At 43.4% G+C, this 17,835-nt stretch overlaps 1 protein-coding gene across 1 annotated transcript in view; it reads right to left on the reverse strand.

Annotated features, from left to right (window-relative positions):
* LOC306934927 (uncharacterized protein) overlaps window positions 1-17,477 on the reverse strand; it is a gene marked incomplete at both ends in the record, with an annotated part of 31,614 nt that extends 14,137 nt beyond the window's left edge. Inside the window, 2 exons of the mRNA XM_079517750.1 lie at window positions 3,823-3,858; window positions 17,366-17,477. Of these exons, the coding sequence (XP_079373876.1) occupies window positions 3,823-3,858; window positions 17,366-17,477 (148 nt within the window). The remainder of the gene's footprint in view (window positions 1-3,822; window positions 3,859-17,365) is intronic.
* Between the last annotated feature and the right edge of the window lie 358 nt (window positions 17,478-17,835).

The following is a 17,835-nucleotide window of genomic DNA, read 5'->3' on the forward strand; positions in this document are numbered from 1 at the left end:
TAAAGCGGCACTATGTAGCTTTTTTTATTGCGCCCGGAGGTCGCAGTTAACTATGAAACCTTGCGTTTTTGACACCTAACCCACAATCCCTGTCACGTCACCTAACTCAAATCCCCGTCACTCACCCCAGGCAAGCCCCCAGGTCATCATGACATTAGCCCCCTGGTCACCCCAGGCAAGCCCCCAGGTGCCCAGGTCAACGTGACATCACGTGACATCAGCCCCCTGGTCACCCCAGGCAAGCCCCCAGGTGCCCAGGTCATTGTGACATCACGTGACATCAGCCCCCTGGTCACCCCAGGCAAGCCCCCAGGTGCCCAGGTCATTGTGACATCACGTGACATCAGCCCCCTGGTCACCCCAGGCAAGCCCCCAGGTGCCCAGGTCATTGTGACATCACGTGACATCAGCCCCCTGGTCACCCCAGGCAAGCCCCCAGGTGCCCAGGTCATTGTGACATCACGTGACATCAGCCCCCTGGTCACCCCAGGCAAGCCCCCAGGTGCCCAGGTCATTGTGACATCACGTGACATCAGCCCCATATATGGTGCCCAGGTCATTGTGATTTATTGGTCAAAGTTCATCCCATGCCAAAGCGACCGCACTCGCGCAGCAGTCTGACGTCACCCAGGCGGATGCGTGCACGCGTCGATCTGCGCTTAGATCTACATATATTCTGACATTCCATATGTTGATCCTTACCTAACCATCATTCCTCTTCAATGTCTCGATGACTTATACCTGTCCATTCAAACTCTAGACGGGCCTGCCCTAAAGTTATTAATGCAGCCACAGCCGGCGAAAACTAGAGTTCTCAACAGGCCCGAAAACTAAGGCCCGGCCCTACCTGGGCCCTCATCAAACCCTGTAGACTCAAGAGAATGTCCCCGCTACCAACCTTATATTTCCATATACTGTATGGAGCTGACCTGTTCTCACATTCCATATGTTGATCTGACCTCATCAAACCCTGTACACTCAAGACATGCTCCTTATATGGGAAGTACAGAATTCATTCCATGTTGATCTGACCCCCCTTGCTAAAGTGCCTGTGCTCGCCCAGTAGTCTGCCGTCAACGAGGCGGATGCGTGCATGCAACCTCGAGGTCTCACCCGCAGGCGTCTTACTGGTGAATATAAATGTCATATTTTCCGATATGTATGGTACAGAATGTTAATACAATACAACTTAAAGGGTAAAAGATGAATCATAAGCTGAAGTGTAACTGAACTATAATAGCCTAAACCCCCTGCCTCCTTTAAAAAAACAAAAAACAAATACCATCTCCCTGCCTCTGTTTACCAAATTGACCATGACTACAGAAACCCATCCATACATTACACCCACTCCTTTCATTCCAATTCAACAAAGAGGGGGTTGACTTTTGATTAGAGTGCTAGACTAGACAGATGTTTTCCTCCATGCTGAGAGCAGCTTGTTTTCGCTCCTTTGGCACGGCCCAGGGCTCATCTCCATGGCTAAAAATACCTGAGCAAAACTGATGGATCTCCCACCAGAGGGGGCAGATGTCACTTTGTCACTCTGTCACATTTCCAGCTGGGGACAGGGGGGGCATCTCATGAAGGTGTTTGCGGCTCAGATAGAGCGGTCTTACAGGCAACATGGTGACATATAGATAGCCCAGTTTGATGGGATATTCCATATGAACAGAAATAGGCTATCTGCACAACTGCTGCACAGGCAAATATTGCTTATTTGCTCTCAGGAGTTACAACGTATGGATTAATGAATGGTCCTGAGACAGCAATGTTTGTCCTCCCTCCCTCCCTCTCTCTTTCTCTCTCCCTCTCTCTCTCTCTCTCCCCCCCCCCCCTCTCTCTCTTTCTCTCTCCTTTCTGTATTCGTCACTATCTGTTTTTCTCTCTTCATCTTAGCAAACACGCTTTAATCCAGCATCCGTAAACAACCACCATCCCCTTCTAAGCCAATTTTAGAAGTTTTCCCTGACACCGGAGCGAACGCAAAAATTATGACCAAAGGTATAATTAACTTTCTCTCTTCAATAATGCCAAGCCTCTCTCCAGGCCTGGTAACAGCGAACGCCCCCTCTTTTGTAAAGAAAAAATACAAAAAATAAAAACAATCTAAATCAAATGAACCTGTTGAAAATGATAAACAATGCAATGAGGCAGAGCTTCAAGGTGATGAATAGCTCGGCAATCTTCGATGCGGTATAACGGTGGCAAGCTTTAATCAGATGCCATAATGGAACACCCAAGTGCAAAAACAATTAGTACCTCAACACGGATGAAAGGGAAAAGGGGGCAAGAAAACCCATCTGCCATGGCAACGAGCCTCTATCACGCTCACCCACAGCGAGGCTCACGGTGCTCGCTCCAGAATATATCATATGATGTGTCTCAGCCCGCGTGTCACTTCATTTACCACTTGACAGTGTGTTAGAACCCACAAGCACCCAAACACACCATCAAACACCTTCTTCTTGTTACAGCGCTCACAGCAATAGCCTTTTAAATCAAATTTTGTGTGTGCGTGTGTGTGTAGTGTAGTGTGTGTGTGTGTGTGTGTGTGTGTGTGTGTATATATATATATATATATATATATATATATATATATATACTGTATAACGAAAAAACATCACATGGATGCACCTGGGACGTATCCTCAGTTCTATACCTGCAAGATCATCAGGGTTTCGGGTCTCGCAAAATCATGCCCCTCACTCTGGCGACCCAGCCGGAATGATCAAGTCCCAACTTATGTCCCAGTGGCTACCCTCTCTGCCGGGACTGGGAGGAAGATCAATCTGGCATGTGGAAGGTCTAGGCTCTGTGGGGTGACTCCTGTCCGGGCCCCTCCGACGTCTCACCAGGTCCATTCCTGCTCTCACCAGGTCCAGCACCTGTGCTGCAGACTCCGCTTGTGGCTTGAATGGCCCTCCTAAAGGCCTCACCGTGGGTTTGTTGGGCTTCTTTCTCATGGAAGACAGAGGCTGGGGCGCCAACTCATACTGTTCCCAGGTGCCATCTACATTCCGGCTGTCACCCGTCTCTCCGGTGGCCACCAGACTATTCCTGGTTGTCACGTAGTCTATTCCTATAGTCAGAATAACTAGAACGAAAAAACCATCGCATGGATGCACCTGGGACGTATCCTCAGTGATGTATCCCAAGGTCATCAGGGTTTTGGGTCTTGCAACATCATACCCCTCCCTCACTCAGGTGACCCAGCCAGGGTGATCAAGTCCCGACTTACGTCCCAGTGGCTACCCTCTGCCCAGCTCATTCAGCATCTGGCAGCGGCTGGTTCACTACAGGCTCACGGAGGCATGCCTCGTTGAAACCTGTCGGGGGGGGTAAGTTCACCTGCTCCATCTCGTTAACCCACATTCTGTATAACGAACTTCATATACTTACTGTCACTCTCTGTATCGCAGGCATTTAGAATGGGACCTGGAAATGTATGAGGAATCAAGGAAGGACCGGGACCCTACCTATAAGGAAACCTCGTAACTCCACTGACGCAGGAGCTCAGCGTGGAGCAACGAAGGAAATAGGAACACAGACAAGGTCGGAGAAAACCTTTATTGCCACAGCGCACTGCTTTGGAGCGCAGTAGCCTATTTATTATAATTTCACAAAGACTGTTACGTTATGGGCACTCACCTGGTGGCATGTCAGTCCTGTGAATAACGTGCCTTAGAAGGAAGAATAGCAGCTACGGAAAAATACCATACCTGTCTCACCATAGACCCCTGTGGAAGGAAGCACTATTCTAAAGTCCTATTCTAAGCCCTAACTACATACTCACCTAGAGGTCGAAGCCCTAACTACACTCACCTGATGGTCCGCTGGAGCCCCCGCTCGCCTCCGCACCTAAAGGGAAAGAAACGAGTTAATAAGTGATCATAGCCATTCCCTCCAGTGAGGAGCGGGCTACCGGCTATATACTGATATGATATATGATATATTACTTTATTGTCAGTTCGCACTGAAATTCGTTTTGCGACCCAGCGGCCTTGTATGCAATACATATACACATTTGACATAACACAGGACAAAAAAAAAAAAAGAAGAAATAAAATACAATTACATACAGCAATGTCCACAGCTCAGTCTAGTTCTGGCCAAAGTCCTGATTAAGCCTCAGAGTTGATTGATGGACAAAAGACCTTCAGTCTGACCTTATTGTATGCTGGAACACCATATCTCCTTCCTGAAGGCAGCAACCTATACTCTCCATACAAGACATGTGTTGATTTTGCTCAAAACTAACGGAACTCTCATCCTCTGCAGTGACAAGGAGACCGCAAAGGACAATAATCACTGTCCGTTTAATCTGCCACACACACACACACACACACACACACACACACACACACACACACACACACACACACACACACACACACACACACAAGGAATATACTTGAGTATATCCTGAACAAGTCCCTGTTCTGGTCATAAAAGGTGAACATGCAGCTGCACAGTAGATAGCAGATCTACAACTTCACAATGTGGTGCTATGCGACATATTCTGAGCTTGTAGATCAGCTATTTTTGACTACCATATTCAGTGTAGAGGGGGGATATTCACTCGCACCAAAAACATTGGTCCGCCACCCAAACACGGGTCCCGATCCACTGTTTGGGAAACATGGTTCTACACACAGTGGTATAATTTAACATTAGGGACGCTGGGAATCAGCAGGGTCCAGATGGCTGCCTGATTAGGGTCACGGCACCAGGGGAGTGAGTGTGTTCTTTTGGCAAGTGGCCTTGGTCACGAATGACCCCAACATTCTCCCTGATGGAAGTCTACAGGAAAGGTTGGTTGGCTGGCAGGGCAGCGGACGGTCCCAGTGGAGTGTGGCACCTCCAGCCCTTTGTGCCTTGCCACTCACACAGACCTCCAAGTATTTATTCTAATTTTTCTTTTTTTACTCCCTTAATTTTTCTCTTTTTTTGCACAGAACCAGTGCCACAACCTTCATTTTATCTCTTATTTATTTCAACAACAAGACAATTAAAAATATATCCAGAAAAATAAAATACGAATACAATGCAACCACTCTCTGGGGCAGCTATGGTCAGAGTTCAGAAAGACAACCACTCTGGGTTCTTCGATGTCGACTAAATAATCCTTCTAAATTAAATTAATCATCCAGCTCTCGTTGCAATGAAAGTTAATAATTATAAGGCTAATTTAATTTGTTTCTCACACTGTACTCTGGTTTGTGCACATGTGTTCATGATCCTGCATTACAACGATCCAAACCGAAAACTACTGTATTGTTTTGGATTTGGTTGCAATTATGAAAAGGCAATGGAGCTGGGGAAAAGTTGTTATAATACAGGATAAAAAGAGGGTTGAATTGCTAAAAACACATGACCTTTTCTTCTGGATTGGCTTTTTTCCCCCCCAAGTAGTAATTCAAATTTAAAAAAATACATTTGGCATCCATTGTTGGGTATGCCCATATGATGACCACGGATGTGGTCTAAAAGTGTGAAAAAAATATTTTTCATTTCACTGGGTCTTTAAACAGAGGCACAAGTGTCAACTACTCCCCATGGCAGCCTACTCTCAACTGAACCATTTCCCCTCTATATAGAGTACCGACTCCACCCCTGGCTAAGTAATCAGCAAATCACAATGTACTAGCAATCCATCCAAGATGCTCCCCATAATGCAATCAATCAGCTCTTCAGGCACCACACCCCACTACACAGGCTTCAATCAAGGCAACTTCCCAATAACGGCATCTGCATAGGATAAACACAAACATTTTAGATTCTGTGGGACTGGGAATCGAATCGACATGTTTCAAATACAATACAGCATAAATACCATAAATGTATATTGCTGAACATCATCAATTACTCTGACAGAGGCTGCTCTAGCTGCCACAGATTGATTGGGAGATGTTGCACTTTTGTAAAATCCTCAATGTTATTTTACTTCTCAGACTGTAGATAATGGACCCTTATTACGGGTTCATTTGGTTCCATTTGTGCAGTATCAGGAGTTACGGACCTGTAACAGTTCAAGGATCACTGCAGGATAAGTATATGCTTAATCTTTCTATGTGCCGTGTTGTGAGCTTGTAGCTTATGTAGCTATAGAAACAACTTACAAGGCCAGTGATGAATTTGTTAAGACATTGGTACAAGGACAATGGTATATTGCTGCTTTACATTGGCTTCCAATTGACTGCAGAATTTTTTAAAATGTGTCTCTTTTAAAGCTCTTCATGGGCTGTCTCCTATGTACATACGGTAACTGAATTATTATCCCCCAAAGCAAATGTGAGAACACTTAGGTCTTCAGGTAAAGACCTTCTTAAAGTTCCTAAAACGAAATTAAGAACTAAAGGCGATAGAGCTTTTGCGCTTGTAGCCCCTACCTACCTTATGGAATGAACTACCCCTTTCCCTAAGGAGGGCAGAAACTGTCTACCTTCAAAAAGCTGCTAAAAACCTTTGTTTCTTAAGCACTTTGGTTTGTAATACTGTCTATATCTATGTACTGTACTGCACGTTTATATATTTTATTACTACTACAAGTAAGACGCGTAAACGCGGGAAGCGAACAAAGCTGTTGTGGCAGTCTGACACACACACACACACACACACACACACACACACACACAGAGACCTCTGTATCGTTCCAATTGCAGTTGCCCTCTGGTGGCGGGCGGGTGGTGTTACAGCGTGACACAGACAGACAGACAGACAGACAGACAGACAGACAGACAGACAGTTTTGGCCAGCTTCTATAGTTAGTGTTGTCGTTTTATTATTGATCTATGTCAGAGGTTCCTAACCTCGACAGTGGCACATGTCCGCGGGACATGTGCCACTGGTACGCGAGCAGGGAATCCCCAAGTGTTCCCGTCGTATAAAAAAAATCACACCCGTGTGAACTGAGTGGCAACAGTGCAGCACTATCTCTCTCTCTGTTTCTGGCACGACAGCGCCCCTACTGGTACTCATGAGTCACACATGAGTCACAGGTTAACACATATGTTAACACATAGTCACGGACATAGCTGTTCCTTGGAGTGGTTGCACCACTCAAAAATCCATTTGAAAACGAGAGGACAAACACCAAACCATGAGTACTATAGTGGCAGCGGATTAGAGCACGGGTCTGCGCGACCCTTAATCACCCATTAGAATGCAAATGCATGCCTTTCAGGCAGTCTTTGTATCCTCCTCGTCACAGTCGCTCGCGCTATTAAATGAAACAAAACACTACACGCGGTGACGGTACAGGATTATTATTTCATGTCAAAACATTCAAGTATCAGAAGATGATGTTACCCAGGTAAAGTAATGTGTGCGTCATGTTTAACTAAAGTTTTCCACATATGTCCAAAGTAATTTCTGAAAAAGACATAAGCCTAACCTTAAAATAAATAATCATACTTTGTTGATATAACGCCATTTAGGTCGATGATATAACGTTATGATGTGATATAATAATATAGCAGCGGGTAGCCTATTTAAGGGCCAGTCAACTGTCTTCCGTGAGAACGTTAACCCCCCCCCCTTGCCGGTCCGCGAACATTTTATGAACTGTCAGCCGGTCCGTGACAATATAAAGGTTGGGAACCCCTGATCTATGTGATGCTCTTGTTTTCTTTCATTTTATTTATGATGATGATCTTGTTTTATTTCATTTTATTTATTGTACAGCACCTTGTGACATTTGTTTTGAAAGGCGCTTTATAAATATAATGTACCTTACCTTACCATACCTTACATTTATAGTTAAATGTACGATGGTGTTCCATGTCGAAATCTGCTATTTTCGCCCTGAATTCTCTTTTCAGAGACGCGCTTTAATGGCTTTGGATTCTGCTATTGAATTTTTTTTTTTTTAACAAATCTCTGTTGATACTGATAACTCTCTTAACCTTGACTGATATTCCATTTTACCCGCATTCAAGGATTTCCATCTATCCCTGTGCGTATGTCCATAATCTCTTATTAGCATTATAAAAACAAACGGCTTATACCAGTCATGGGGAAGTTGTAATGGAACCTACAGTATTGTGTGTATCTTTTAATCTGCACATATAATGCTCTGAGTTGTTGCCATTGTTGTGGGTTTTTGTTGCGAGTTCGTTCATTCCATTCCTCCATTTTCTATTATTTATTTTTACACTTAAATCATATCCGTATTGTGGGGAAAAGCTTTCGCAGAGAATGGCAGATCGACTAACGTTGCGACACGATCACGGACGGACACGACTGGCTATTTTCAGCGAAAGCTTTCCCCACAACAGAAAAGATACATAGCATAGAGCATAGAGCCCTGAGAAACTCAGCCCAATTCTATAGGGTTTAAAGGAGTAGTTTGCTTCAAAAAACGACTTATTTTCTCTTAATTACACACTTGAATTCATGTCGCATTGGATTTTGTCGCATTCCCATGACCGGCAGAAAGATTCGCAAGTCTCGCGCCACCGATCATAAAATTAGATTTTTGAGTGGTGCAACCACTCCATTATGGAGCTATGGGTCCCTGGGTCTGTCCGAGCACAAAAATAAAACACACACACACACACACACACTAACTGTATGATTTCGGGTGTGACAGTACAAGTACAGTACAGTGACAGTACAGTAGAGGGACCCCCTGGGGAGTGGGGACCCCACACAGTAACTCTGCCATTTCCCAAACGTTTCAGACGCCGGGCAGCTCGTCAGAACCGGGCCGGCACCCTGGGCATGTTCCTGTGGGTCTGGAACTTCCGGGACCCCCCCGTAGATCCCCACACGGAGTTGCACCACTCACTTCACACGGGTGTGATTTTCCTTTTTTCTTCTTTTGCCTCGACCACTGGTTGTTGGACATAATAACATCAAATTGCGGTAAGAAAAGCGCTGGTCCGGAATTTTCCTTCAAGGTCTGGGTGTTTGTCTCGTTTTGAGTCGCATTACATGAAACGTGTAATGGAATCCACAGATACATCTGACAATCGGGTCGAGTTAAACATCGTGTGAACCAGATCCATTAATAGCACTTCTAGAAGACACTAATTACTGTTGATGTCCAGTCTAGAGTAGACTGCATGTGCCTACTGCCTGAAATTATACTGTCACCATTATCGCTATGGAGTTGATGGGGATATAAAGTTTCTCAGAGAGAGAGAGAGAGAGAGAGACTACTGTTAACACTAAAAGTAACTTTTACATAAAGATGGTAATTAACACCTGCTCTGACAGATTTTTATGAGTATTATTATCAGCAGATGGATCAAATGAAGTGTTAGTGCACACACACACACACACACACACACACACACACACACACACACACACACACACACACACACACACACACACACACAGTGACAAGACTTGTGATTTCTTTTAGGTTGTGAGTCCTGTCAACCTTGGGTTTATAGGTTGCTTTATGGTGGCTGTGTCGATGAAGTCGGGCAGAAGTAAAAGATTTATTGAAGGGAACAAGCCTCAACATACAGAATAACTGGTGCAAGTAATATGCAGCAGTGAATAATTATTTACAGGGTTAAATTTTCTGGGGGGGGGGGGGGGGGGGGGGGGGGGGGAGCAAAATAATTCACACGGGGGCTGATTTGCCTTCATGGCAGCGATGGAGAGTCAGGGGACAGAAGTGACAGATGTGGGTGTGCTGTTAACTATGTCGTATAGGACAGAAGCTCGAAGTGTCAACGCGCCTCACATCAAGCCTTTTCTTAGTTGAAGAACAGTTACTTTTCCCCACCGATACGAAGCATACATAGGGTTATTGTAAGTCTGGCTGTGTGAAGACAAGGGCTGAGTTGTTGGCATCAATTAATTTTCATTTGCCTGCATGGGAATGCTTTTAACTTACTGTCAACACGACTTGCATCAACCTGTTCCTCAGTTGAAAATGTGTCATTTTATTTTTGTCTTTTCCACAGCAGCATAAATTAGGTTTAATATATGTCTGGCTGTGAAGACAAAAGATGAATTGTTGCCATCAAATGGCAATTGGCTGCTGTGGAAACTATAAGGGCCACATTGTCATTCAAAACTCTTCACAGGTTCAGAACTCTATTCCCTTATTGCTGCAGTTATCGAATAATAATATTTTACTTTCCATGATCATCAGACTATTAACTCTTAATCCCTATACTTAGTTGATCGTAGTCCCAACTAGAGACTACGATCAACATTTGTGTAGCATTCGCTGAAAAAAGCTGTGGTGAGCTTGGTGAGCTTTTGATCGGAGGTTAGGTAGGTGAAAAAAAGTGCAGAGCCAAAGGTCTACATCTTCCTGGAGGGGCTCCTCACTGGCAGGTGAGTCAGTAGGACGTACCAGCAGTGACAACACAGTAATGTGTGTGGGGAGGAATGAATTGACATAACGACTAAATTGCGGAGAGAAAAAAAGGGGGTAAAACTATTATTGGCTACCCTCAATTTTAGAAGAAGACATACACAACACTGATGATAATGCATGCTGTCAAACAAGTTGCTGAGGCAGAAACTATCTATGAAATATGCAGTATGAAAATGTTTAATCTGCAACACAATTGTAGTTTATTACAGTGTAGTGGGAAGTTTAGCCTATATCTCAGCTGACCATTTCACTTTGTAGTAGAGCCGTTCCTCCCTCTTGCTGGTGTCAGAACGCAGCATATTCTGAAATAATATATAGGAGATTGGTTTCCATAAAGAGAGAACAGAGTTCTTCACACCAAGGGTAGCTGTGTGCCATCCCCCCATGTTGATGTTAATTCCTAATTAAGAGAGCTTCCTGACTGTGTTTATTGGTTCATTTAAGGGTCAGTTTGGTGCCGTAACTAAGCTACTTGTTTACTCCATTCTTCATGGGAACATTGCACATGTTTTCTCTTTGAATCATCCCAATAAGTAAATAAATAAATGATGAGTATACAACAAAAAACACCCCAACACTGCAAAGACTTTGTGATCTTTGCATAGTAATGACATTCATTACAATAAGTTTGTTTAGTAAACACACTTCACCCCATACAGAGCTTGAAAAGACCATAGCTCATTAGTTGATTTATTTGGCCGAAACTTTACCGCGCCAAGTATTCTTAATTTAGTTGAAATGATGGGCTTAAGCATTTTTTCCGGAGCTTAAGGTTGCCCCTGAAGTCATTAGGCCGACATTATGTGCTGAATATGATGAATAAGCAGTTTAAGTAATTCTAATCTCTTCATTTCACCCCCCTTTGGTTTGTTGGATGAAAAACTCTGGGCACGATCGTCCAGCCACAGACTCATCCCTCCTCGGCACAGGCCTAACATCATTTGACCAATCCTTTAAATTTACAATTTAGGCAGACGCTCTTAAAGGACCACTTCACCACTTTTCAAACTATCTTCATATAATTGGTCCTCACTAATGTTCATGATAAAAATTCTACTCGGTCTGTGTCTCATGGGAGGGCTGTGGGCAGTTCAGAAACCCGTCCACCACTGACATATTTTTTTAAACAATATTTTGTATTATTTTTTATTATTGTGAGAACGATGGCTTCCATTAACGCATTGCAACTTTTCAAGGAATAGAAAGCATGCAGTTTATATTGGCTTGGATTCCCCATCGATGATGTCACTGGTGGACGGGTTTCTGAACTGCCCATGAGACTCCCATGAGACAGACAGAGTAGAACAAAATTGTGGCATTTTATCATTATATTAGTGAGGACCAATTATATGAAGATTGGTTGAAAAGTGGTGAAGTGGTCCTTAGTAAGCAAGGGCAACACAAGGTAATACCGGTACATAAAATGAATGTAGGGGCGGCGGTGGCTCAGGGGTAGAGTCTCCGGATGGTAACCGCAAGGTCGCCAGTTCAAACCCGGGCTCCCCCAGAGTTAGTGTTGAAGTGTCCTTGAGCAAGACACTGAACTCCTGATGCTGGTTGGTACCTTGCATGGTTGGATGAATGTAATGCACTATCTATCTATGTAAAAGCGCCTTGGATAAAGGCACTATATAAATGCACCATTTACCATTTATGTGGTCATACTCATCTAGGATAATAAGTACCTATCAACCTATCATCAGTCTAACAGTAGAATATCCAAATAATAGAAAATCAACAATCTGTACAAACTATAGACTATACTATAGGATGCCAGGTCAACAATGTGACTTATTGGTAAAAATGTGTATTCTACCAGTACCCGGTATATTGTTTATACTGTTAACACAATCTGCAGAATTGCAGATCATGTCAAACTAACATTTCACAGCACATCTGAATGAGAAAACCTCTTGAATCTTTTCACCTACAGTATAACTTTTTGCCAGGTGCTTGAAAAGTGCCTGGACTACATTTGCTACTTCTCTACTAGCGACTGTAGAGACGACCTTAGTAGACACCTTTTCATGATTGCCTCTAAGGCTCTAAGCCAATGGGAGACTTACCCATAAAACCCATAGCCTGAACGGCATGACACCCATACTCTGAATGCCGCAACGTTAAGCCATATTGGCTGCATACTCGGAACGCCGCAAAGCAAAAGCTGTGTCACACAAACTGATCTATAAACGAGAGCTTGCTGCACCTGGCAGTTATGACTGAGTCTTTTTTTTTTTTTTTTTTTTTTACTATTACCCGTGCCTCTCCTGTTTCAACCTTGATGTCACTGCTCACACCTGGATTTCCCTTCCAGGAGATTTTTATATATATCATTTCTATCCCACGATTTTGCAACCCATTTTTTCACCCAGTGTCAATGATCTAATGTACACTCCCTCTGCCAACCTGGGGGGCAGGGGACTACCACATGCTTCCTTCTATGAATGAGGAGTCTTTCACCTGACGGGGGAGTTTCCCTGGCTGGACGTAGCACGTGGAAGGAACACTTTAATTCCAACCAGTTCCTTTCCCCTCCATCAGGCGCCTTCCAAGAGATTTTTTATCTCCTGAGAGGTCAAAAATATCTTATTCTTCTGTGTGTGTGTGTGTGTGTGTGCGTGCGTGAACACAGAGGGAGAGAGAGGGTGAGACAGATAAAGATTATTATTATGTTGGACTCGGGAGCAACAGTTGGCGACTAAAAAGATGGATGTGAACCAATTTCAGACGGTTGATGTAAAATTAACGCCAGCTGTGAGCTTCATACTTACAGTAATGGATGCATACTCTGGTAATGTCATTATGCAACATCAATCTATTATTTCAAACATTAAACTGCCAGTGGTATCCTAAACACATTTCGTTTGGCAGCGTGTGTTTTGCAGCTCAATTTAGCATGATTTGTACTTCCAACTATACTGTAGTTCCAATATCCAACATGATGGTAATTGTAGTCAAATGAAGGACATTCTGCCTTTTTTGGAGTGGACTAACTCATGTTAGTTGTATGGTGCATAACCTTAACTATTCTTTTTTTAAATTTGAATATTAAAGAAAACAAGAAAGGAACTCAAAGCAATTTACCACTGTCATCAATATTGGGTCATTTCCATTTTTCATGAAGATTGAAATGGCAATGAATGTTTTGCATATCCCATTCAAACTTTTTTTTACCACGCACCGTTATTTTATACTTAGGCTATTCAAAAAATAGCAGATATACAAGCTCGTAGATATGTAGATCTGCTATTTTTCAATATATGAATATATATGTGGACATTTTTAACTAAAATATTTATTTCTGGGACACGAAATATTTTGAGATGGGGGTCCACGTCCACATAAATATCATTTTGGGGGTCCTTGACATGACAAAAGTTTGAGAACCACTGACTTAATATTAGGTCAGTGGTTCAAACTCTGGAAAACCTTTTAGGATTTTTAAGACTGAAGATTTGAAGATTTGTAGAATGGGCCTCCGTTCTTAAGTTAATGGGATATGACAGGTCTCCTTGTTGAATAAAAAAAATAACATGATTCAAAAAATAACAGCACAACTACCACTGATCCTATTCCAGATGCCTAAGGCTTAGAAATGATGTGACATTAATTTACGCTTGTCTGTAAAAGTAAAGCTGGTCCTCAAAATAAATGGAGACAGGCTACACAGATCATGGTTAATGGCTGTGCCAGAGACGTAAACGGAGATTAATATGGATTCCATCCTAATTATGGCTCTGTCTCCTTCAAACATCTCTATAAATGTGTTTGCCCATGTCCAGATGGAGCAGCAGGGTGATTGAAAGGCTGATAATATGGGCTCTGTCGGGTGGAAAGCTCATGTACAAAATGTTTTCATGGATCCGAATTCAAAAGTAGCAAAAGTAGTAGATCTAAAAGCTCAACGGGTCGCGTTCAAGCTTGTGAATCTGCTACTTTTGTGTGACGCTGTAGTATGATCACACAAAAGTGAGGGCCCGATCAAAATTATATTGTTATAACCTTTATTTCATGTTGAGGCAGGCCCTCATTTTCAATGTAGCCGAGATGTGTTGTGGGTCAGAAGGGCGTTTGAGTATCACTGAATAATGGATGGCATTTCAAAATTTGCTATTCCATTTGATTCAAAAGCCTCATTCTAAATCTAAGCTCCCTGAAGGTGCTCGACCAACGTTTATCTGAAGACCGCAACCTAGAACTATCCAGACCGAAACAAAAAAAATAAATGTGAGCATTTGATGAATTCATCTAGGTCTAATTCTCCCAAAAGAACACACAATCCCAGCAGTCCAGGGGCAAGAGTAGCTAGAGGGGAAATATGTCTCAGTCAGCAATATGTCTGGGTTTTTTTTCTTTTTTTGGAGTGGAGGTCTGGGGAAGAGGGCTTTGACTCACCTTCCTTGTCTTTCGCAGAGTTGTGTGATCCACAGGAGCACCATGGCCCCTGCAGGCATGAAGTGGAAAAAATGACGGTTGCTTTCGGAATAGGCTAGGAATTACTGTGTGCCCACACAAATGGCAACGTTAAGCATCATTGTGAGGAAGTGCATGAGGAATTTGAGGTTGCTCTTGATTTGTGTTATCCCAGCGGGCTACACAAAGGGTCTTGCCACAGGCAAGAGGCCAACATATTTTCATGTGTCCTTTTTCCACTGTGAAAAAAGAAAGAGAATGAAAGCTTGCCAGTGTGTAGTCTGCTTTATACTGTACATAACCCTGTTATTCCTATTTTGGCCATGTCTGTATAGGTTTCAAAATGTTGCAAACGTTTCAAATATAGCAAAAGAAAAATAGCAGATATACAAGCTCACGATGTATCACATCGCAACATGCTGTGAGCTTGTAGACAGGCTATTTTTTGCTATTCATCATACAAAGAATTGTATGGTATGATCCAGTTATACGGTTGTTAGAGCATCTGCGCTGCTCCTGTAATTTGTAAGCAAATTAACAGACGTGATGACGGAATGGTCAATATTGTCAAAGCCATATCAGCTTAACACCACGAGGACCTGCACTGGGTGATAGCGTGCATGTAGGCCACATGGTGGTATTTGTTGTGTATCTGTTGTGGATCTGATGTAATTAGTATAGTGTTCCAAAAGTCAGATGCTGTGTGTTTACTTTCCTCTTTGTTGCTCATGATCTATTAATTACAAACCAAGTGGATTGGGGCGGTGGTGGTTCAGGGGTAGAGTGCCTGGATGGTAACCGCAAGGTTGCCAGTTCACCCGGGCTCCCCCAGAGTTACTGTCGAAGTGTCCTTGAGCAAGACACTGAACCCCTAATTGCTCCCGATGTGCTAGTTGGTGCCTTGCATGGTTTCCGCTGCCATCGGTGTATGAATGTGTGTGTGAATGGGTGAATGTAATGCACAATCTCTGTCAAGCGCCTTGGATAAAGGCGCTATATAAATGCACCATTTTAGTCTGTCCGTCCTCTGCATATCTCGAGGAGTGTCTGACCGCCAACCAGACTCATCTGAAATATCTCTATGAGAGAAATGCTGATATATTAATCAGATGAGTAGAGTAGGACATCATTTTATGAGAGAATCTTTGCATATTTCTTTAGAATCATGACCATGAATACCTTAAATTACCTGCTCACAGTGCATTATCCTCGTACCACGGTTCACATAACTACCAGAACTATTACATTAGAAAAGTCTGCCATGGTTCTCATTCTTTCAGGCAGCAGTGAGTGCCTGCACATTATGTTGAAGTGTCATTGCAAGAAGCCCTGTAGCTGCTCCCATTGAGCAGGCTGGTGCTTTACATGGTTGCCTCCGCAGTTGGTGTGTGAATGGGTGAATGTATCATACATTGTAAAGCAGGGCTGCAACTCTGTATTTTCTTTTTTTCGTAGAGATTATGTTTTTGATCCAGAAGTGATTTTTATACTTTACTACTGTAAATAGTCGATCTACAAGCTCACAACGATAATAATCATTAAATGGAATCAATTATTGATCTATTATCTTATTCAATTATCAATTCTATGTACATTTGTAAAGCAGTTTGGATAAAGGCACTGTTTGCAGACCATTCAATGGATCTAACTTGTTTTATCATCAGGCGTCACTAATTATGAAGTGGACTACTTCCATTAATTAGTACTACACTGTAGTGTGGTGTGTGCGGTGATCTTTTCTTGTTGTAAACACATTCTACACATCTGTTCCATATGTTCTCATTAGCAGTGTTGGAGAGAAATACTGTAGCCCCACAGGGCTCTGCCAAACAAAACACCAGACAGTAGGGGGTCTGTTAGTTCAGTGCATGGTTCTCTCAGCTACTCCCCTCTGTAAGACTCACCTCTTCAGACTCAACCTTAGCCCGTAGCACTTTTGTGCATAGTGTAATCCTGAAGGATAGATGCTTAGGTTAGGTACTGTATGTATTAGAAATGAGACACGGAGACATTAAACTAAGGTAAGGAAGGCAGGAAAGAAGAAAGTTTGAGCGAAGTAAAGGGTTTCAGATAATGTAGAAGCTTGTTTCACAGCCGTTGGGTTTATCTTAGCTTATTTACAGGTTGTACAGCCATACAACCGAGGGGTATCTTTTGCCACAAAATAAATTGACACATAGTACCTGATTTCTTTATAGGGTGCGTGAGCATATAGCAGCCGCTGTGTACTGTGCATTATATATAGGCCTACCTACATGTAAGGACATTATTCAAGGTGCAACATTATTCATGGTGCGTATAGTCTGCGGGTGGTTCAAGAAGAGCTAAAGTCCAAGTCAGCTTGTCCCTGGTATAATCCACAGTAGCTTCAGGAAGAGCTAAAAGAAGGTCTAAGGCCAGCCTAACGGCATTGCCTGCTATCAGGCCGCTGAGCAGGGAATTGCCTGCTATCAGGCCGCTGAGCAGGGCATTACCTGTCATCAGTCAGCTGACAGACTCATGCCATGCTTAAGCAATCTGATGGCTGTCGGGTGGAAATTGTTCCTTAGCCTGGTGGTGTTGCTCTTGGTACTGCGGTAGGCATCCTTGCCCTGTTGCTCTTGATACTGTGGTAGCCCCCCTTGCCCTTCTGCTGGCGTTGTGAGGGGTTGAACAGTTTGTGACTAGGGTTGTGCTTGTCCTTGATGATGCGCTGGGCTTGTACAGTCCTGGAGCTCATGGAGCTCGCTTCCCATTATGCGCACTGCCGAGCGCATTATTCGCTGTAGGCTGATCTTTTCTCGGGCAGCGCAGTTCCCATACCAGGACGTGACACTGATAGGATACCTTCAACTGAGCTGTTGTAGTACAACCTGAGGAAGCGGTGTCCTACCTTCAGGCGTCGGAGCCATGCAGTACAGTCGTCGTTGGGCCTTTTTCCTCACATGAGTGGTGTGTGAGTCCCATTTGAGATTCTCTTGAATGTGTACTCCGAGGAACTTGAACTCGCTGACCCTTTACACTGCAGCACCATCGATGAGGATAGGTGCATGATCTCTCCGAAGGCCTCCTAAAGTCCACGATCCTTGTACACAGGG

Source organism: Electrona antarctica, assembly GCF_951216825.1.
Source record: "Electrona antarctica genome assembly, chromosome: 13".
Taxonomy (NCBI): Eukaryota; Metazoa; Chordata; class Actinopteri; order Myctophiformes; family Myctophidae; genus Electrona; species Electrona antarctica.